The following is a 22,911-nucleotide window of genomic DNA, read 5'->3' as shown; positions in this document are numbered from 1 at the left end:
CAGGACAGGTGTGGGTTCTGTTCTCTAGAATAACAGGACAGGTGCAGGTTCTGTTCTCTAGAATGACAGGACAGGTGTGGGTTCTGTTCTCTAGAATGGCAGGACAGGTGCGGGTTCTGTTCTCTAGAATGACAGGACAGGTGCAGGTTCTGTTCTCTTGAATGAACAGGACAGGTGCAGGTTCTGTTCTCTAGAATGACAGGACAGGTACAAGTTCTGTTCTCTAGAATGGCAGGACAGGTGCAGGTTCTGTTCTCTAGAATGACAGGACAGGTACGGATTCTGTTCTCCACAATTACAGGACAGGTGCAGGTTCTGTTCTCTTGAATGACAGGACAGGTGCAGGTTCTGTTCTCTTGAATGAACAGGACAGGTGCAGGTTCTGTTCTCTAGAATGAACAGGACAGGTTCGGGTTCTGTTCTCCACAATTACAGGACAGGTTCTGGTTCTGTTCTCTAGAATGACAGGACAGGTGCAGGTTCTGTTTCTAGAATAACAGGACAGATGCAGGTTCTGTTCTCTAGAATGACAGGACAGGTGCGGGTTCTGTCCTCTAGAATGAACAGGACAGGTGCAGGTTCTGTTCTCCAGAATGACAGGCAGGTGCAGGTTCTGTTCTCCACAAAGACAGGACAGGTGCGGGTTCTGTTCTCCAGAATGACAGGACAGGTGCGGGTTCTGTTCTCCAGAATGACAGGCAGGTGCAGGTGCAGGTTCTGTTCTCCACAAAGACAGGACAGGTGCGGGTTCTGTTCTCCAGAATGACAGGCAGGTGCAGGTTCTGTTCTCCACAAAGACAGGACAGGTGCGGGTTCTGTTCTCCAGAATGACAGGCAGGTGCAGGTTCTGTTCTCCACAAAGACAGGACAGGTGCGGGTTCTGTTCTCCAGAATGACAGGCAGGTGCAGGTTCTGTTCTCCACAAAGACAGGACAGGTGCAGGTTCTGTTCTCCAGAATTACAGGACAGGTGCAGGTTCTGTTCTCCAGAATTACAGGACAGGTGCAGGTTCTGTTCTCCAGAATGAGCAGGACAGGTGCAGGTTCTGTTCTCCACAAAGACAGGACAGGTGCGGGTTCTGTTCTCCAGAATTACAGGACAGGTGCAGGTTCTGTTCTCTAGAATGACAGGACAGGTGCAGGTTCTGTTCTCTAGAATTATTTGGATTTGTGGGGAAAACAAACCGAAAGAACCTTAAGTAGTTTTTATAAAAATTGTTGACAGAATTGCCTGTGGCTTCTGTTAAAGGGTGTCATCACTGAATATATTCATTAGTCCAACTGATAATTTTATAAGTTTGTATGAAATTTACTTCATGCTAGAAGATGAAGATTCACAGATGAGTGGGACATTTCTGCTGCTCTCTGCAGAAGTAAATCTTGGTGTGAAAGCACCTGGACTCACGGAGCCATCTCTTCAACCTCAAACTTACTTTATAGCAAACCTCCTCTTTTTTTTTTTAAGATTTATTTTTTCATTTATGGATATGTGTGTGTCACACAGATACACAATTGCCAGTAAAGAATTGTGTGTGGGTACCCACAGAGGCCCGAAGAGGGATCAGATCCCCTGGAGCTAGAGTTAAACATGTGAGCTGCCTGACATGGGTGCTCTGGTCCCTTGGAGTACAGCAAGCACTGTTTAACCTCTGAGCCATCCCTCCAGCCCAGTGAACTGTTTCTGTGATAAAGATCTTAGCCTGTTCCTGAAGGAAGAGCCTAACCTGATGATGTCTTCAAGGCCCCATCTCTACTAATGCAGTAAGAATCCGGTTCCTAGGGAATGAGCTTTGGGCGCCCATTCCAACTAGAGCAGCTTACAGGGCCCTCCCTGGAGGCTGTCTGGGCTGCTGCCAGCCCTGCTCTGTCCCAGTCCTCCTGGGTGTTTGCATCACTCTGTTCCTCGCACTCAGTGCTCTCAGAATCCTCCTCCTGCTAACTCATTCCCAGTGCCTTCAGCTTCACATCGAGCCGGCTGTCTGGCTGTCCAGCTGTCCACAGTGCTCTGCTGTGCTGTCCTTTTGTGGCTAACTTCTCCCTTCCATTCAGTGCTCAGTGCTGTGAACCTGGGCAGACTTTTTCAGTTGGAATATAAATGGGAAATAAAGCACTTCCTGAACCTGTTCTATCGTATCAGTGCTATCTGTGTGTCCTCTTCAGTGCTGTTCATGAACCCTCTGAGATGCTGCGGTTTCTTTACTTATGGTTGAAATAGCCAGGGAAAGAGTGGCAGTTGTCTGCACATGGTGACTGCTGCTTTCTGTCAGATCCCACAAAATCTAAATGACCCTTCCTGGGGTTGTGCTGAGATGAGTGCTGAGGAACCTCTCTCCTTTCCTCCTTTCCTAGTGTGAAGAGTGGTCAGATTCGAAACCTAGAGTCTGCCCGAGTCTCAATGGTCGGCCAAGTCAAACAGTAAGTCCTTTATTATCTCTTTGTCTGGTTAGAGGATGACAGACAGGGGAGAATTGGGGCTCCTTTGTCCCTACACTTATTCTTATGTCTTCACTAGTTTAGATCAAATCACAGATGAGTTCTGTTAGGCTAGCCATGGAGATGATCTTCCTAGCTGTTTTTTCTGTTTTGTTTTTAGAAACGCTGAAGCCTGGTAGTGTTTTCTTTAACTACTGGATTACATTAGCACAGCTCCTGTTGTTAGAGTGGGCAAATTCCAGTGAGGAAACATTTAAACTAAGTATCCACTCTAGTGGTCCTGTGTTAACCATTATGGTGTCAGTGAGCCGAATTCTGGATGAAACCCAAACCCGAGTATGAAAATTCTGGCAGAGCCAGAATAAAAGCCAGACTCAAAGGCTGAGCTAAAGTTAATCAGCCTAATTGATCTTTCTTGATGGATTTGCAGGAGTCCTTTGTGTAATAGCCACAAAATAAACGTTAATTGAGAAAACATTATCCACTAGGCCAGACAGGAGTGCTGGAGTTAGATAACAGCATCATGTACTGCTCATTGCTAGGGACTATGCAGCGTATTTAATGTGCACAGTCTTGTTTATGAGATCTTGAATTCTGAAAAACTACATCTTAGTGTAACTCAAGGAACGTCGTGTGGTTGGTGCCCATTTGTAGTGCTTTAACTTGTAGCCAGTCTCGTTTAGTCTGCATGCCTGTTTATTCCCCTAATCTCAAATATCGCGAGGTAGACTCCAGCCAGATCCGATTCCTCCTGTAAGAATTCCTTATGCACTGGAAGAAAATAGTAAACATAATAATAATGACATTATCACACCTAAATTCAGAATCTAATAGCATTAATTAAGTACTCTAAGCAGTAATATTGTCTCAAATTTTTGTAAATTTTTTGATTTACAGATAATAATTGTGTGTGCATATTTTATAATGATTAATTCAGAGTAATTAGCATATCTATCACCTTGAATGTTCATCTCATGGTGAAATCACTCAAAATCTTTTCTGGCCTTTTGGAAATGTGTGCTACATTACTGTTAGACTTAGTTGCCCTGCTGTTTAATTCATAAGTGAAAAGTGAACATCAAAATAGGCATGAGCAGTCTGCTGATGTACTTCTTGAGGGTCTAAACGTGCAGGTTCTGCATTCTCTCCCTCCTCCCTCTTCTGCCACACTGCCAAGTAGAGTTTTGAGGAAACTAGTTGGCCATGTGGAATTTCCCACAATCCAGACTTGTCAAACAAATCCTTCCACTGTATTCAATATTGTCTTACGGGTGAGAAAATGGAGATCTGAGACATAAGAGGATAGAGCTGAGATTTAAACTGGTGTGTTTGACGTCAAGGCCTGTGGTGTAGAGTTCATGCCTACAGAAGGTAATTTCAGTAGTAATGTTAGGGAGAGAGAATGTAAAAGTGGTGCAGGAATGAGATTGTCTCTTTCAATGCCTAATATTTTGAAATCTGATACATGTGAACAGTGGTAAAGCATTTTGGGAAGAAGCTGCACAGGTTGTATATAGAAGTCCAGTGGTTTTAAGTTTTATTTCAAGTCCTATTTCCCTTTTTCACCAAATAAAAAAAAGGCTGTGTGGGAAGGGCATGTTGTGGAGGTCACAGAACAACTTAGCTTGGTTCTTAGGTTGGTTGCTTCCGTCTTTACATGGGTTCCTTGGCTGGATTACCTGGGATGGAATACAGGTCCTCAGGCATCTGTGGCAAGTGACTTCCACACTATGCTGTCGGCCTGCCTAGGTGTGAGTGTGTGTGTGTGGCTGCGCATGCTTCTGTGGCCTTTCTGCTCTTTTTAATCATGGCGACATGGCCTTGAGCTTTCTTATCCATGGGCTTTGGACATCAAAGTACATGGTTTTTGTTATAATAATTTTACTTAATGTGAAATTTGGCTCATCTCAAGTTTAATAGGATTGTTAGTGAGTGCTTAACATTGTGCACACACTTTACCCTGTTTTAATGCTAGAAAAGGAAAGTTGCTGCTCATAAAAATCCGCTACTTTCCCTTCAATTTAAAAAAAAAATTTATTTTAGAAATAATTTTTAGACAGTCTGCCTTGATCATACTCTTTCTTCTCCCTGACTTCTAACTCTCTACCCACCCAACGTTATGTTATTTCTCTTTGTTTCAAAAAGGAAAAACAACAAAAAACTAAAACCAAAACAGACAAAATGTCTTGGTTAGGGTTTTCATTGCTGTGAAGAGACACCATGGCCACGGTTACAAAGAAAACATTTAATTGAGGTGGCTTGCTTACAGTTTCAGAGGTTCAGTCTGTTATCATGGTGGGGAGTAAGTTGGTGTGCACGCAGATGTGTTGCTGGGGCTGAGAGTGCTACATCTTGCGGGCAACAGGAAGTCAGCTGACTGTGTCACACTGAGGGAAGCTTGAGCAAAAGAGAGCTCAAAGCCCGCCTCCACAGTGACACACTCCTCCAACAAGGCCACACCTCCTGATAGTGCCATTCCCTGTGGGGCCACTTTCCTTCAAACCACACACAAACTAAAAAAAAGACAAAAAACAAAACAACAAAAAAAGCGCATGAAAACCACGGAGTGCATTTTGTGAAAGGCCTACGGGAAGACTACTACTGCTGTCTGTTAAAGGAACAGAGCAGTCGATCTCTCCTAATGGCTCACTGCTATTCCCATAGTTCAGTGCCATGCTCAGCCCTCAGTGAGAAGCGCCTGCCTGCAGTAGATGGCAAATAACAGAGATCCGCCACCGGACAGTGCTGGACTAGAGTTGACCCGTCTGTCTCTCCCTCCCCCACCCTTCCTAGTCTCTGTTTCTCTTGTCAAAATCAACTGTCTCTCATGCATGGCAAACCCCGCCTCTAGCTACCTCCAGGCCTTAGAACCCACATTAATACCTTTCTATATACTTTTTCCATTGAGTTTTCTCTAAAAGGAATCATGGTACCAGCTGTTCATATAAAGTGATTTTTCTCCCTAATTATATAGTAAAGAGGTTCCATTTTTGTGATTGTTTGCTTGTTTAATTTTTTAGATTTGACAGTTGCATACATGTAAATAAAGATTATGTCATTTCTCACCCCTATTTACCCACTCTCATCCCCTTTTTGCCAACAAGTCTCTTTTTATGCTGTCATGTCTTGTTTGTGTAGATACTGTTTTTAAAAAAGAAAATGAGCTGGGCTGTGGTGGCACACGCCTTTAACCCCAGCACTCAGGAGGCAGAGCCAGGTGGATCTCTGAGTTCAAGGCCAGCCTGGTCTACAGAGCTAGTCCAGGACAGGCACTAGAACAACACAGAAACCCTGTCTCAAAAGAAACAACAAAAGGAGGAGGAGGAGGAGGAGGAGGAGGAGGAGGAGGAGGAGGAGGAAGAACAAGAAGAAGAAGAAGAAGAAGAAGAAAGAAGAAGAAAATTGTTTGGATCCGATGTTCCAATGTGCAGGGTTCTGCCAGCCATGGTCATTGTACTTGCCAGTTTCTATATGGCGGCTGTAACACAGAACTTTTTACTGTGCTCTTTGGGCCTTGTTCTTTTGTGAGAGGGAGCTGCTTTGCTTTGGGGGTTGTTGGGGCCGAATTTATATCCAGCCTTACTCACTCACAACTTTGTCTTAACTCTTCAGGACTACTTCATAGAATCACCATGAGGGTTATATGAATAATCCAGGGAAACCTCAACTGTCTTGTCTTGGAAAATGCCCTTCACTTTTTATGGGTCCTTATTGGCAAAGGGATATCTAAGATAATTTGATGAGACATTCATGAGAGTGTTTTTTCAATCTAGGTGTGAAGGTATTACCAGTCCAGAAGGCTCCAAATCCATAGTAGAGGGGATCATAGAGGAGGAAGAGGAAGAGGAAGAAGGAAGTGAGTCGGTAAACAAGAGGAAAAAGGAAGATGACATGGAAGTGAGTGAAGGCCTCATCCTGGGGAAGGAGAGGGGGGCAGCAGAGACAGCCTTGGTGTCTCTGTCAGGTTACCACCTGTAGTGGAGGCGCTATGCCAAGAGGTCATCAGGTGAGGGCACTACGCTGGGCTCCAGTTAGAACACAGAACTCATCCCATGTGTTCCCATCAGTCACTTCCTCACCAGGCTCCTTCTCGCTCTGTGAAGGTGTGCCTGTGGTTTCTCTTAGGGGAAAAGAAATCAGTTCCAAGCTGTATCCTGTGGCTGCCCCGCTCTTACCGTCTCTGACATGCATCTCTGTCAGTCCATCTGCGTTGTGGACTCGCAGTGATACGGTGCAGTGTAACTCTTGGAGTTGTGCAGTTTAAGTCCTATAACTGAGCCACATTTAAAGGAGCTGTAGATTCCTCTGACAGTCAATGCTGACTCCTGTTGTCTCTAATTATATAGAAACCATTTCCCAAGCAAGCAGATTGTTTAGTTCATGTCTGTGTAAGTAGTGAGTTCTGGTGGAGCAGTCTGTTTGAGGCTAGTGATGGGAAGTGCAGCTTTGTGGGGTGGGTTAGTGACTTTCTAAGGCACATGGTAAGCATCTTCTTAGTGGTCGGTAATATTGGTATTACCACACACTCTCTTGCCTTTGGGGGTGTTACTATTAGCAAGAAGAGTACATTTTTTGAAAGAATTTTTTGTTTTCAAGATAGGATTCTCTGTGTAACAGCTCTGGCTGTCCTGGAACTTGCTTTGTAGTCCAGGCTGGACTCAAACTCACAGAGATCCACCTGACTTTTAATGCCTGTTCTTTGTTCTTGGCAATGTTTTAAAATAAGCACCATAAGCAGTCACTTCCCATTTCTCTTAGTTCTCCTAGCCAAGACAATCACTAATCTGTAGATTGCTTAATCTGAGCATTACGTATAAATGCATGCTTTTCAAGGTTCATCCATGTTGTTGCATTCATCATACGTTAGTGTTTTCTTTATTTATATGTCTGAAAAATATTCCATTGTATGGATAGTGCTACATTTTAATATGTTCATCAATTGATGGACATGTAGATTTTTCTATGGCTTTTCTATTAGGAATAATGCTGCTGTGAATATTTATTTCAACTTTGTGTGTAGACATTGGATTTTGTTTTTTTTTTCAGATGTGTGTATGTGAGCAGGGAATTGCTAGATGAGGTGGGAACTGGGAACTCTGGGAGAACTGTTTTCAGAAGGCTGGGACACTTTTCATTCCTATTGGGGGGTCCTGGAGGCCATGAAGTAGCATCGCATTGTGGGAGTTCTGGGTTTGTTTGGTTTGGGTTGTGTAAGATACTATTTATTCCAAGCTGGCCTCAAACTAGCACTTCTCCTGCCTCAGCTCTGGAATGCTTGGACTATGAGCAGATACCGCCACACCAAGCTGCTGTTTACAGTGTGCCTGTGCTGTTGGGCATCTTTGCAGCACTTATTGCCCATCTGGGTCTGGGTCTGCATTCTCCTGCATGTGACTATGTGTGTGTTTAATTATCTCATCACTGTTAAGGAGGTTGTGTGTCCCCTACAATCCTCTTGACCGTGTGTCTCAGTGGTCCTTTCTGAGACCTCTCTTTGCTTTGTCTGTCTTTGATGGCAGTACCAAACTTTCTTGGCTTTTTTTGGTTCTTAAGGCCTCACACATGCCAAACCTCTGCCACTGAGCTATACCCCTAAGTCCCAAACTTTTAATTACTGCAGCTTGCAACAGTTTTGAAGTCAAGAAGTATGAGTTCTCCAGTTTCCTTCCTCTGTTGCAAAGTTGGTTGGTTATTCAGAATCATACATAATCTTAGACAATTTTAGGATCTTTAAAAATATCTTTACAAAACACAATTTAACCTTAGATAGGGATTTCACTGACTCTGTGGGTCACTTTGGGTGGTGTGGACACCTTAGTCACTCTGATCTTCAGCATACTGTGTCATCTCATGTCTACATCTAGGTTTTCATGTTGTAGTTGATGTAATCTCCTAATCACTTATTTTGGTTATGATATTTAACTTATTTCCATGTCACAGGAAAGAATGGAACTCACTTTTTAGTTCACCCAATATTTGGTAGCACAATGTGTGCTCATCCAGTTGTCAAGAGAAGACAGATGTTGACTTTTTCATATTTGCCATATTGCCTTAGATGACCGTTACTGGTCATCATCACAAATCTGAAATGGGAAGAAGTACTCTCCTCACATGTCAGCTGTTCTTTCCCGTGGTCTGTCATGCTTGTCTCAGTAATGCCAGCTGGAATGTCACTTTCTGCTTTTTCTTTCACTTAGTTTATTTCTTTTGTTTTACTACAGTGTGGTCTTTGTATATGTTCTTTTGTTGATGTGTCCTTTTTACTCACTGGTATAGGAAAAGCTCCATTTTGGATCAATAATTAACTGCCTTTGTGATCTTTACAAAGTTTCCTAAAGTAATAGAAGTTGTTGGCATATTGGACCAAGTCTGGAGTACCAGCCATTTGGGAAGTTGAGGCAGGAGACTCACATGTGAGCCAGGAGAAACCAAACAGGAGTGAGAAAGAGAAGGTCAGGTTATCTGAAGGAGAGCTTACACCAGCGTGCAGCAGTGCGGAAGAGCTTCAGGCTCCAGTGGGTCCTTGAGAAGTACTAGTTTCTCCTTCCCCCACAGACCTGCTTTCTGCCTGCTCCTCAGGGCTTGCCCACAGCCTCATTTTGCTTTTATTCCTGCAGACCAAGAAGGACCATCCATACACCTGGAGAATTGAACTGGCAAAAACAGAAAAGTACTGGGATGGCTGGTTCCGGGGCTTATCCAACCTCTTTCTTAGTTGTCCTATTCCTAAACTGCTGCTCTTGGCTGGTAAGTGTGTGCATGTGCGTGTGCATGTGTGTGTCTGCTTGGCTGGAATAATCAAATATCGGAGGTTGGATGGCTTAAAGAACTAAAGCCTTTTTTCTTGGAGTCTGGGGGCCGAATGTATAAGTTGAGGGTAGGAGTCGGGTTATGTTCTCAGAGCTCTTTCCTGGTCCGCAGACCTTCCTCTGTGCTTTCACACGGCTGAGAGAAAGCAAGACCGTTTCTGGTGTCTTTTGCAAGGACACTACTCTTATTGCATCAGGGACCCCCACCCTCACAACCTTATTTTGCCTTTTGTAGACACCATCTTCAAATACACTGGGGGCTAGGGCTTCACCATGAATGGTGGGGGGCAGTTCAGGCCATAGAAGTGAGTACTGTCACCTAGATGTGACCATATTAGAACTAGTAATATTAACCAAAGCGGTAGTGACTTCTAAAGTAGAGAATTATCCTTGGTCTCCTAGCTTCCCCATATTCAGACCTACACCTAACGGGGTGCAAACACCCTCCCGTGGTACATGGTGTTGGCCTAGCCTTTACCTGGTCAAACCCGATCAGACCTACACCTAACAGGGTGCAAACACCCTCCCGTGGTACATGGTGTTGGCCTAGCCTTTACCTGGTCAAACCCGATCAGACCTACACCTAACAGGGTGCAAACACCCTCCCGTGGTACATGGTGTTGGCCTAGCCTTTACCTGGTCAAACCCGACTCCTAGAGCTACAGATAGTGCTTTGAGACAGTAAAACCTTATTTTCATATAAAATCTTTAAATGAACATGATTGGGACTGGAATTAAGAATATTTGTTATTCTTGCAGAAAACCCGAAATTGGTTCCCACTACCCACATTGTGGTTCACAACTGTCTAACCAGTTCTAGGGGATCCAACACCCTTTTCTGACCTCTATAGGTGCCAGGCCCATATGCGGTACACATATATACATGTAGGCAAAATACTCAAATACATAAATAAAATAAATAAATCTTAAAAAGAAGAAGAACATTATTACCCAGAAATCTCAACCTGAAAAATTTCGTCTGGTGAGAATGTGCCTGTGGGAATCAGGAACATGTCAGTCTGGATTGAGGGCACAGTGGTGTTTATAGTTCTCAGGCAATGTTTGCTCAGTGCTCAGTGAGACCTATTTCACAAGGCCTCTTCTAGAGAGCTTCTCACAGATTCTCCTGTTTTGTTCTAGGTGTTGATAGATTGGATAAAGATCTGACCATAGGCCAGATGCAGGGTAAGTCACCTGGAAATTGTGCCCATGGATCCTTTTCTGAGGGCGGGGAAATGGGCAGCCATATGAAATAGTGAGGTACAGTGGGGAGAGCATGGGTGTTAGAGTCGACCTCCATTGGACCGCCACCTCTTCCAACCACCAGTGATTATGGGCAAATATCTTCCCTTTTCTGAAGAGTGTTTCTCACTGCCCCCCAACTAAAAATGAGAGTTATTACTCTAGCTGTGTTTCCAGGGTGGAAGGATGCAAGTGAGGTCATGCACCTTAAAATTATTCAGTTTTACATAGGCGTCTAACATTATGAACAGACATAGTTTTCTTACGTTCAGAGTTTTTAGAAAAGAGAAATAGTGTAGGTACTAAGTGGTGTAAGGTCTGTTAGAAGACATGGTGAGGAGGGAGAAGAGGGAGCTTCATCGTGGGGGTGAGGTTTAGACACTCACTGCTTTCCTGGTAACCTGTATCAGCTGGAATGCTCTGAATGTGTGAAATGAGAGCATTGATGCCAGCCTCAAAGGGAGTACGAAGTGTAGTGGGTCTGAGCACACCCATGAGCACAAATGTGAGGGCTGTGCAGCCGTGGATCTTACATGCTATAACATGGATAACAGTGGGTGCTCTATGTTAGAATCATATGCATTAATAATATAAGAGATCTGAAGGAGAAGCACCTCCTGCAGGAGAAGGGCCATTAACAGGCTGAATGAATGGTGTGGCCTCAGTTCCTTCTCATTGCCTTACTCCTGGCCAGTTTCGTTACCTGTGTGACTGTAGACTCGGCTTTAGCAGAGGGCAGAACATATACTGAAAACATGGACTACTGTGCAGCTTGCATGAGAGCCACAAAGACATCTCCAACGTTCTTACGTTGTAAATGGAAAAACTGGGTCTCGGGGAGTTAATCAGCCCCCACCCCGCCCCTGTCCTTAGCATTGAACTGGAGTCTTTGGGTGCCGGGCAAGCACCTGCCCCTGTGCTTAGCCAGTTCAGCTCCAGTCCCTCCTTTTTTTCTTTTTCTCATTGCTGGACACCAAACCCTTGGACCAACACACACCAGGAAAGCTGCATGCCCAGCTGCTGTTCACTCTTAATAACTGCCATATTAGGGGTTGGGTGTGAGTTAGGTAGTGTTCGAGTAGTATGCTTGGGGCCAACTTTCAATCCTAAAGCCACCCCCCACCAAGGTTTACCATAAGTTTGTGAGCTTGCCATGTGCTGGAAAGCAGTGTGAGGAAGCACATCTCACAGTGCCTGGCACACTGTTTCATACTCATCTGCTGTCTTTTACAATAATCCATTTCTTTTTTTCTTTTTACTTTCTTCTGAAGCTTTACTGTTATTTTTCCAAGAACTACAACTCCCAGCATCCCAGGAAGTTAGTCACCTGGGCCTTGGCAATGTGGAGTTTACGACTACAACTCCCAGCATTCCAGGAAGTTACCTGGTTCTCGGGCTCAACATTCTTTTTTTTTTTTTTTTTTCCAGAGCTGAGGACCGAACCCAGGGCCTTGTCTAGGCAAGCGCTCTACCACTGAGCTAAATCCCCAACCCCCCCCCCCCCAATTTCAACATTGTTAACATAGCTTATGGAGCCCCAATGGCCTCCAGTTTTCCGACCCAGCCCCATTGCAAGCCACTCAAATCAGCACCATGCCAAGCTTCTATATTTCCATGGCTAACTGCTACTTCAAGCCTTTCTTCTGTAGGTGGCCATGCTTTCTGTGCAGAAGCCTGTCTGGGTACCTGCTGGCTCAGGAACCTCTTTTACCACACTTATCAGCCTCTGTGCCCAATTTCACCTTTGGGACTACATCTCCAGTAGTGCTTGCTGTGTTTTACTCTCCTACTGGACTGACTCCTGTGAGTACAGGAGCTGAGTTTTCTCCCCAAAGTAAATTTACACCAAAGTGGACACAGAAGGAGAGGGGGAAAGTGAAGGACCATGAACAAGGTTACAGTTACACTCAGCAGACTGGGACCTGTGTCCAGAGTGTCCTGAGGGCTTTTCGTCCCTGAGGTTGCCTGCTTGTCTCTCTCTAGGGAAGTTCCAGATGCAGGTCTTACCGCAGTGTGGCCATGCAGTCCATGAGGATGCCCCTGACAAGGTTGGTGCCTAGAGAGGACAACTGGGGTTGTGGCATTTCACAGAAAGTAGGCTAGCCCGTATCTCAGGGCTTGTCTGAAGCTGCTGCTTGTAGACCTTTGTGGGCTGCCAGCTCCCCAACCCCTGGGTGAGCATCTGTGGTCTTGGCTTTGTATGTCTAGGCCGAGGAGCCATTAGCATCCTCTGTTTCATCCAGGGCCCTGTGGCAAAGATCTGCTTCTTTGTTACCGCTAAAACCAGACAAGGGTAATTGGAGCAGGCACTGCACCCTAAATTCCAGTTACAGTCAGAGCTTAATAGGGGCTCTTCCAAGATTAAAAGGCCCTGTTCCCCTTCACCTCCCTGGAACCACCCCTTGTGAGAGCCCCTGGTCCAGGTCCTTTTGCTCTTCAGCTCCCCAGACAGTAGTGCTCGTGAGGAGAGCAGTGAGCTGAACCTTCTGGCAGAAGCACCTAGGGCTTGCAGCGTGAGCCCAGCACGTCCTCCACAGGGCTAGAATGCCTCTTCCTTTCCAGGTAGCTGAAGCTGTTGCCACTTTCCTGATTCGGCACAGGTTCGCAGAGCCTATCGGAGGATTCCAGTGGTGAGTACCTAAAGGCACAGGAGTCTAGCTGGCTGCCTCTGCGTATCACTCCCTTAACCCTATCTGGTCTGCATCACCAAAGTGCTCTGTGGTTTTCTTGGTTGGATGTGGGTCCAGTGGGGTCTTGCTTTGAGTCATGCCTTATCTGCTGCAATGAGGTGTCTGTTCTCTGAGGAGGCTGGAATGTCAGTGTTTTGCCCCCTGCTGAGCAGAGCTGGGCAGGCCATGGAGATAGAATAGAAGTCTAGATGGGGGAGGTGATCCTTTGTTGGTGTCAGGAGGTATCCTATGCACTACAGTAGCACCCTGGCCTCTGCCCGCTATCTTCCAGGAACACCTCCTAAACATAATTCTGCCAACCAGAAATGCTTCAGGCGGTACCATGTATCAGGGGAGGTAAAAGTGAAACAATGGCTTGTCTAGAGGGAGAGTGGGCAAGCCCTCATCCTGACAAGCTGCGTCTTACTAGGGAGATGAGTTGGGCTGAAAGAGAGACACGCTGACCCACACATTAGGGGGTTCTGGCCTATCTCAGGAGTGTCTGTTCTGCACTTGGAGGTGGCCCTAGCTTCTCAGCCTGTGTGTCACATGAGTTATCACTCCTGTTAGCCTCCTCTCAGATTTTGGTGAGTTGTTTGGGGGAACTTGTGCCTTACCACAGAAAGTTTGAAGAGGAGATGTCTTCTACCTTAGACAGTCTCATTGCCAGGCCATGGGAGAGGAAAGATAGGAGTGGGGGCGGCAGACATGATGGACCTGGTATAGTGGAGCGGGAGAGTGATGGTTTGTGCTGCCTGGCCCTCTCTTAACTGGCCGTCCATGGACCCCAGGAATCAACATGAAGATGTAACTTCTCAATAAAGTGTCTGCGGGCTTCCGACCTTCGGTGTCTTGGTCAGATGAACCATCCACTGAGGGCAGCACCCCTGTCTGGCCCCATGTGGGCTGTGATGGTCACATCTGTAATGGTTCCCCTTTCTACCCTTGACAGCGTGTTTCCTGGCTGTTAGTGACCTGCTGTCCACCCTCCCTCTCCATTGAACTCTGTTGTAAATACATCGCACCAGAGGCCACTGTGACGACGACGCCGTCTCCTACCATCCCACCTAGCCACGTGACACCGGCTCCCTATAGAGGGGCATCCCCAGATGTACAAACCCTTTCTGTATACCTGTCAAAAGCATTGTTTTCCAGGGCCCTTGTCCAACAGTGGCCTGCGCAGTCTGGGGTCTACAGCTCTTCCCCTCCCCTTGTGCTCCCTGCCTTACCTAGGGTGAAGCCTTCCCTCCCTGGGCCCCTGTTCCTGGCATCCGGCAATGTACCTGGGTCCATATGTCTCCCCAGGCTCAGGGATCTCCATTCCTTGAGGATATTCTTGGCATGGTCCTGCCCTACCTCATGGGATGGGCAATGCACACACTGGCCCTTATTTTTCCCTTTCAAATAAAACACCAGTCAGGTACCTTTATCCCGGTCTTAACTGTTCCAGGTCTGGAAGAGTCAGAGTGACCAGGATTCCGACCTTCGGTTCAGGGAGAGGTGGTAGATGATAGCAAGCATCCCAAGAAACCCGCCTGTAAGCCAGGTCCAGCCAGTCCAAGCACATAGCTTCCCGTCTGGGTGAGCCCACTGTCCCACTCCCACATGTCTGGGCACCTGCCCTGGGCTGAGGCCAGGCTGCTCCAAGAGCCTCGTGAGCCCTCATCTGCCACAGCCCAGGTTAAACACAGCCCACGCACAAAGCCACAGGCTAAATCCTGTGGAATTGTTTCTAATGATCGAATTTAACCATTTTCATAGTTGGTTCCTGAAGGTGTGCCAAGTACCGCTTGCCTCTTCCAGACCCACAGCTTCTGCCCCACTTGTGGCGTCCATGTTCCCATGTAGAAACATCATGGACTAGCATCCCCAGTCTTCGCCCTCATCCAGCTGCCTCCTCCCAGCACTGCGGCCTCCCCTGCTGCCCAGGCACGCCATTTCCACGGGCAGGGAGGGGCAGCCCCCGAAGCCCATCTTTCTGTGACTGTCTTAGGTGATGTGTAGCCCTCTCCCGTCTTCACCCAACAACTTCCTACCCTGTCCTGCTGCACGGTCCAGAGTCTGGGACCGACTTTGTTTCTTTGTTATTTATGATCTTGTTTAAAGAAAATAAATATCTCCCAACCTTTATTCATCTGAGGAATTGTCCTTATTTTTGTTGATCTGGCTAGGAACAATGCCTCTTTCTCCATACTCTGCCAGTGTCGGTCCGTGCTCCTGTAAGCAGATAATAATCACCTGTGTTCCTGGGGAGAACCCTGGTGAAACTCTGGGATGGGCAGTGGGGTGCCAGGAGGAGGGTTATCAGGGAGGTGAGGGGTACAAGTGGAGGCAAAAATGATAGGCTCTTTTCCCTCAGCCTGTCAGTGTCTTCCTCAGATCTGATTTCAGAAAATAGACAGAACCTGTCTCTACTGCAGCCCAGGAAACCTGGAGTCTGGTCTCAGCTCAGCTGGTGGAGAAAAGGACGGTCTGCCTCTGTGACTTCCATTACTCATGGCTTCACTTAGGCCCTGTCATCTCCATCTGTTCTGAAGGTCTCTCCCAGGTGACCAGGAGCCAGTTCCACCTGAGCAGGAGGCAGGAGCAAAGCAGGTGCAGGTTGCCCAGACCACACTCAGAGTTCTGGCCTCTTCCCTTTATTCTCACATTGTTTGCTGCCACGCCCTGTGCCTTCTTTGTGCCCTCTTTCCATCCCAGCTACTCCCTGACCGGGCCTCCTCATCTCTCATCTAAATTACTACCTTACCCTTGTAGGTTTCCTGCTGCTGCCCCTGCCCCGGGGTCGCTCTCCACATACCTACTTTAAAGGCTTCTGTTTCCTCATCTGCAAACTGCAGTAGGCACCCACGCCCGGGACGGGGAGGACCATGTATGTTAGTTAGAGTAGAAAGCTGGCCAAGCTCCACTAGTGCCAGCCTCGCCTGGAGGTTTGATGCAGGTTTTGTCCTTACTCCATTCTTGCTAAGTCAGAACTGATCTGCTTTGTCAAGTACTCCCATCCTGGAGAAGCCAGAGAAGCTGGAGACTGAATGCTCACCTGTGACCAGATAGAGCAGGGGCACCCTGGCAGAGAAGGACCCTCCTTCCATGAGATCGGATTTCTGCAACCAATCTTTTGCAATTGCCTTTGGGCTGCGTGCCCTGTTGCCTGCAGGGGGCAGCATGGTCACTATGGTTTTGTTCATGAGGCAAAGAAAGCTAGGATTACTCATTTTGAACATCATCGAATTTACTTGACGTTGAATCCTCAAAAGAACCTGTAGGATAGTTGTTACATTCATTCCACAGGTATGGAGACATGTAAATGTTTTATATGGCTCAGAAGTGACAGTGTCAGAGCCCAAACCCAAGTGGTTTCTATAGCATGCTGCCTCCTGAGTAGTAGAAAGGACCCTTGGCAGAAGTTCCCTGGGCATGGGACTATGCATTATTTACCCACCCCTGAAGGTCCCAGTGACAAACTAAAACTTAATTCTAAGGAAGTTCTCCCTGGGAACTAATGAGTTTATTGGGCTAGCTATAGAGCATGGGTCAGAGGAGTCACTGACAGGAGCCTGGGGGACTCCACAGCAGCCACACTGGAGAGTCTTCACAAAGCATGGATGCTGGTACTCAGGTGAGGGGCCAGTGTCTTCCTACTTCTTCCCATCGGGGACGTCAGTCAACAAACCCAGCTGTGGTGATCCTTTGCAAGCAAGCACAGCTGAACTGAAGATGGCAGCTGTTTTGCTCAGAGGAACATCAGCCCCAGAAGAACAGGAGGAGGATGACCGAAGAAATGAGGCCTGGTTATCTGGTGCGTGGAGGCTGAGAATGAAGTATCGGTTGAGCTCTGTTAGGGACTGTAAATAGATGTGTTGTATGTGACCTGTAGTGTAGGCATCCTCTCCAATTAAAGGCAAGCTGACTGAGGTTCAGAGATAAGGAATTGGCTTGCCCACAGCCACAACTAGGGTGAGTTCCAAGGATCGTATGTCCACTCCTGATGTCTATTGAGCACCTACTGTGCTAGCCATTAAGAATACCCATCATATCCTATAGACAATCCAGAAGGAGATCCCAGTGAGGAGGGATTTGAGTGAGGGATTGATTGCTGCAGGCATAAAAACAACATAGTTGAGTCAAACCAAAAGTTGTTCTATCCCTAAAGAAAGTCAAATGGGCAGGGGAGCTGGCTCACTCGGCCAAGTGCCTCCCATACAGATATGAAGAGTTAAGTTCAGGTTCCCAGCTTCCATGTAAAAAGCCAGGCACAAGACAACAGTAGGTCTTCTTTTTCCCCAGAAGAAAGTCACCGTAGTAACCTGTGTTGATGGGTGAGTGGGCCCCAGACTAGTGTCAGTCAGTAGAAGCAGCTGTAGGGTGAGATACAGTAAGGATGTCTGAGAATGTCATAAGGAATCAGATTGCTAACCATTTACAAAAACCAAACCAACCTCAAGTTCTGTGCTGCCTGGTCTTACGTCAGCTTGATACAAGCTAGAGGTAGCTGAAAGGAGGGAACTCAATTGAGAAAATGCCTCCATAAGATGGGCCGGTGGGGTATTTTCTTAGTGGTTGATGGGGGAGGGCCCAGCCCACTGTGGGTGGTACCACCCTGGGCTGGTGGTCCTGGGTTCCAAAAGAAAGCAGGCTGAGCACTCCATGATGACCAAGCCAATAAGCAGCAGCCCTCCATGGCCTCTGCATCAGCTCCTGCCTCCAGGCTCCTGCCCTGTTTGACTTCTTGTCCTGACTTCCTTCCTCATGATGAATGGGGATGTGGAAGTGGAAGCCAAATCAACCCTTTCCTCCCCAAGTTGCTTTGCTCATGGTGTTTCATCACAGCAATAGCAACCCCAACTAACATATCTGACTAACATAACAAATATACCTGAACCTAAGTCTCTGTGTAAATATACATATATAGTTTATTTTTTTAAAAGATTTATTTATTATGTATACAGTGTTCTGTCTGTAAGTCTGCCTGCAAGCCAGAAGAGGGCACCTGATCTCATTGTGGATGGCTGTGAACCACCATATGGTTGCTAGGAATTGAACTCAGGACCTCTGAAAGAGCAGCCAGTGCTCTTAGCCACTAAGCCATCTCTCTAGCCCCTATAGTTTAAATGAACTCTTCTGGGTTGACAACATTCCCTCCGAGAGCCAAAGGCCACCTAGCAAAAACCCCAACACCAATCATGAGAAGCCTTTTTTGAATTGTTGGTCAGGGTTGTCCAAAAGACTCCCAAAATATCCAGGCTATTGCTATCGCCTTTGGTTGACTCCCAAAGATGCAAGTAAGTCCCCATTGCTGAAGACAACACGTACTTCAGAGCCCTGAGCTACAACTGACCTGAAAGCCCCCTCCATGAGGACTAGCTTTCATGGCACCAGAGTGCATCATACAAGTTTCCAAAGGTGAAAGGCAACCAACAGTCCTCCCCAGCTATGCCTATGAACCACAACCACCCTTTGGCAAGTGACACACATACCTTTGTGATACCCAAAAGCTCTCTAAGTGGACTTCCGATCCACTCAACAAAAGAAAAAAACACACCTGAGTCAAACCAAAGACTGTTCTATCCCAAAAGTCAAATGGATCTGGGAGGTGGTGGCACACGCCTTTAATCCCAGCACTTTGGAGGCAGAGCCAGGCAGATCTCTGAGTTCGAGGCCAGCCTGGTCTACAAAGCAAGTTCCAGGACAGTCAGAACTGTTACACAGAGAAACCCTATCCCAAAAAACCAAACAAGCTGAACACTCACTGTATACATAATAAATAAATAAAATTTAAAATAAATAAATAAAAGCAGGAAAGAAAGAAAGAAACTTCTCTTTGCATCAGACAGACACTACAGAAGACCACAGCCAATCAAAATGCATTGTCATGGAGCCCAGTCCCAACTGATATATCTACAATGCAACTCTTACCCAAAAGGACTCAGGGAACATTGCAGAAGGGGCAGAAAGTTTGTAAGAATCAGAGGATCAGGGAATTTGCTGCGAGATTGTGTCTCTTAGTAATATCAGAAGCTACACTCCCAAAGTCTCACCATCATGACTGCCTAAACATGAGCTGAACAAGGATGACACCAATAGACAAGCCAAAGTGGATGTGAAAAAAGACCACGAGGCCTCAGACCTACACAAAGAACTGCAGGCAGCTGCGGAAGACTGAGAATTGGAGAATCGGTCCCTGCCCCAGGGAGGAGCACACCAATTGGTTATCCAGTAACAAGTGATCAGCCCTGAAAACACACAGTAATATTATATAGACCGAGCAGATTGTGTGTGTGTGTGTGTGTGTGTGTGTGTGTGTGTGCGTGTGTAACAACTAGTGAAAAAATAGGCCATGCTTTCAAACAAGAACAAGGGGGGTTGGAAGGAGGGCAGGGAAAGGTGAAATGATGTGGTTATATGACACTCCTAAAAGGAATTTTTTTTAAAAGGGCAGCTGTGGTCCATGAAAAAAGGATGTACCAAATTAAAGAGGGTGACAGTGATGGGAGAAATTGGGCCGGTCTTTTGGAGGTGGGACAAAACAAACAAACTGGGTCGGAAAGAGAAGTCAGGAGACCACTGCTGGACTGAGAGGCCTGCTGACCGCTGGGGCTAGGAGGCTAGAGCTCAAGACACTAGAAAGGAAGACACAGGTCAGGAGAGATGGCTCCGTGGTTCAGAGCACTTGCTGCTCATGCACAGGACCTGGGTTCAGTTTCTAGCACTCACATCAGGGTGCTCACAACTGCCTGTAAGTCCAGCTCCAGGGGACTTAATGCCCTTTTTGTGGCATCTGCAGTCACCTATATGCATGTGCACATACTAACACACACACACACACACACACACACACACACACACACACACACAATGTACACAAATAAAAATAAAAAATAGGGTTGGGGATTTAGCTCAGTGGTAGAGCTCAAGGCCCTGGGTACGATCCTCAGCTCAAATAAAATTTAAAAAGGAAAGCATTGCCAGGTGGTGGTGGTGCATGCCTATAATCCCAGCACTCGGGAGGCAGAGGCAGGTGGATCTCTGTGAGTTTGAGGCCAGCCTGGTCTACAGAGCTAGTCCAGGACAGGATCCAGGATCCAAAACTACAGAGAAACCCTGTCTCAAAAAGCCAAAAAAAAAAAAAAAAAAAAGCATTAAGAGGCTAAGATGGCATCAGGGGACACCCAGGGCATCCCCTCCTCCCTTGTTGGTACACATTGAAAGGGTATACAGTGGTGCTGGTGGCTGGCGCTGGTTTTGTTGGCAGTGGAGGAGTCATGAGCCATGGTTACCAGAGTTAGAATGAGCTTTATTAGAGAGAAGAAGGATAGGACAGGAGAAGCCAGGCCTGGCAGAGAGGAAACAGAGGGGTGCAGAGAGAGAGACAGAGACGGAGGGAGTGTGGGGGTGCACATCCGGCTTTTAGGCTGGGAAGCAGTCACCTCCTAATGACGCAATAAGGTGCCAGACCCCCGAGCTGGGCGTATACAGAATCCTTACACACACATCTATGGTCTTGGAGCCAACTGCAGTCTTGTCTAGCCGTCCACTACATCAGCAACCAGAATCTAACACACCGTAGCCTGGGTGTAGGCTCGGCAAGTGAGGCCATCGAGGCACCCTCAGTTCTCCAGCTGCTTCCTCTCCCCACAGTTTGCTGGAAAGCCCAGCTTGTAGCCAGGCAGAACCTTGGAGCCTGAGACTAGCCTATCAGCAAGCATCTCCCAAGGTGGGTGGCCTGAGCCACTAACTGAGGGTGAGAAGGGGTGTTTCGGATGGTCAGTGAAGATGCCACCTTCTGAGGACCGGGAAGCCTAAGCATAGGATAACAGATGTCACTTACAACCTGGGAGACCCCACCCTCTGAGGAACAGGAAGGCAGGCGAGTTGGCAGTGACTTCTGCAGGTGAGAGGCAGCTCTGACCCAGAAGTGATTGCCCCAAGGCTACATAGCAGTGTCCTGGATCAGGACAACTCCCAGCCCAGTGTACTGACTAGCCTGAGCCACAGCAGAGACCTGGGCAGGGGGGACTGTGTGGACGGTCCTGTGGTGGTTTGGATGAGAGTGGCCCCCACAGACTCATGTTTTTGAATACTTAACCCCAGCTGGTGGACTGTTCGGGAAGGATTAGGACATGGCCTTGTTGAAGGAGGTTCATCACCCAGGAGCCGACTTGAGGTTTTAATAGACTTGTGCCGTTCCTCATGCTTGAGTCTGGAGATGTGAGCCCTCAGCTACTGCTGCAGTGTCATGCCTGCCTCCTGGCACGCTCCCCGCCACAGTGGTCATGAACTCACCTTCTGAACCCATAAGCCCCCAAGACACTTCCTTCTGTATGCCTTGGTCACGGTGTCCTAACACAGCAACAGAGAAGGAACTGTGACAGGCTTGGTGACCAAAGTCACACTCCCCGCTCAACACAGCCTCTCTCTCACTGGGCAGTGACCAAGGCTGTCAGAATTGCACAGGAAGCGTTTTTACCCGTGAGCCATCTCACAACCCATGGTCTCTGGAATCCCGTCATCAGAGTAAGCTCATGATGTGCACCATTGCTACGATTCACTCAGACTAAACAGTAACTGGGAGAGAAGCCTGAGCTGAGAGCAGTGGGGTGCTCCCACTGCAGTGGAGCTTTCTCTCAGACCAATTCCTGTGGGACCAGAAGAGGCAGGGTGCCGGGTTTGGTGATTTCCTGGCACGCTCCTGGAAATACATCCCACGTTCTGAAGCCGGATATCAGAACATCAGAGACCTCACTGGAAGGGAGAGAGCTCGTGTCAGCAGAGCATGGGGGAGGGCAGAGGCGAGGTGTGAGGAGCAGAGAGTCTAACTGCCAGTCCTTTCACTGGTGACTTCTGAGCAAAGCACATGCACATCCGGGGAGGAGCCTGGCCAAGCAGCTTCAGTACTGGCACCAACATTCAGTCACCACCATCCCCTTTACTGCTGTTCACTTGGCCATCTGCAGTGAGGGCCTCGGCAGGCCTTGCCTGTAAAACTTCTGCTTCTGCCTGCTTATTTCAAACCTGCCCCTTGGGGGGTGGGGGTATCTAAGAATCCAGGCAAGTGCCTTGGGGGTTCTGAGAGTCCAGGCAAGTGTGGAGATGCAGGAGATGCAGCTCCAGCAGAGGCATCTCTGGAGAACAGGGGACCAGGAAAGCAAGTGGCCCACATCAACACAGGCATGACATCTGCTCAGGTCACAGGAGCTTCAGCAGGGACATACAGGGGCACAGCAGAGGACTGGAAAGAGTGGTCAGGGGAAGCCTCTCAAAGGGACCCTGTGGAATGAGGGAGGCTCCCTGAGGAAGGGGAGGCCTGAGAGGGGGGAGAGGTGGTGCTATAGAAGAACAGAGTGTCAGCAAGTCCAGAACAGGGCAATGGAAGTGGGGAGGGGCCGGGCCACAGGCACATACATCAATAGCACTACTTTGGTTTTTCTCCTTCAACATCAGGGAAGAATATTCTGTTAGAAGAGTTGATTTAAAAACATTTTAATGACAATCAAAACTCATAAAAAAGGAAAACAAAATTGCTTCCCACTTTAAAAAAAAATCATCACATGATAATACCCACTCGTGATGGGAATGGAGACCTCTGGGTCAGGTGGTCCTGCTGGAGCAGCCTGGTGTTTCCAGAGAGAGAGAGAGAGAGAGAGAGAGAGAGAGAGAGAGAGAGAGAGAGAGAGAGTCTGTGTGTCTGTGTGTGTGTGTTTGTGTGTGTGAGGAGTAATGTGTGTAGTATATGTGTATATGTAGTGTATGTATGTGCAG

The 22,911-nt window shown here is 47.3% G+C and overlaps 1 protein-coding gene across 1 annotated transcript in view; it reads left to right on the top strand.

Annotated features, from left to right (window-relative positions):
* Window positions 1–15,291, top strand: part of Ppme1 (protein phosphatase methylesterase 1) — a 58,088-nt gene extending 42,797 nt beyond the window's left edge. The window contains exons 8-14 of the mRNA XM_036201617.1: window positions 2,349–2,414; window positions 6,206–6,329; window positions 9,050–9,179; window positions 10,382–10,426; window positions 12,467–12,531; window positions 13,046–13,113; window positions 14,105–15,291. Coding sequence (XP_036057510.1) covers window positions 2,349–2,414; window positions 6,206–6,329; window positions 9,050–9,179; window positions 10,382–10,426; window positions 12,467–12,531; window positions 13,046–13,113; window positions 14,105–14,123 — 517 coding nt within the window. The 3' untranslated portion in view covers window positions 14,124–15,291. The remainder of the gene's footprint in view (window positions 1–2,348; window positions 2,415–6,205; window positions 6,330–9,049; window positions 9,180–10,381; window positions 10,427–12,466; window positions 12,532–13,045; window positions 13,114–14,104) is intronic.
* Window positions 15,292–22,911: the final 7,620 nt, after the last annotated feature.

This window comes from Onychomys torridus, chromosome 1, assembly GCF_903995425.1.
Source record: "Onychomys torridus chromosome 1, mOncTor1.1, whole genome shotgun sequence".
In the NCBI taxonomy this organism is placed as follows: Eukaryota; Metazoa; Chordata; class Mammalia; order Rodentia; family Cricetidae; genus Onychomys; species Onychomys torridus.
This window is presented reverse-complemented; position numbering and strand designations above follow the sequence as displayed.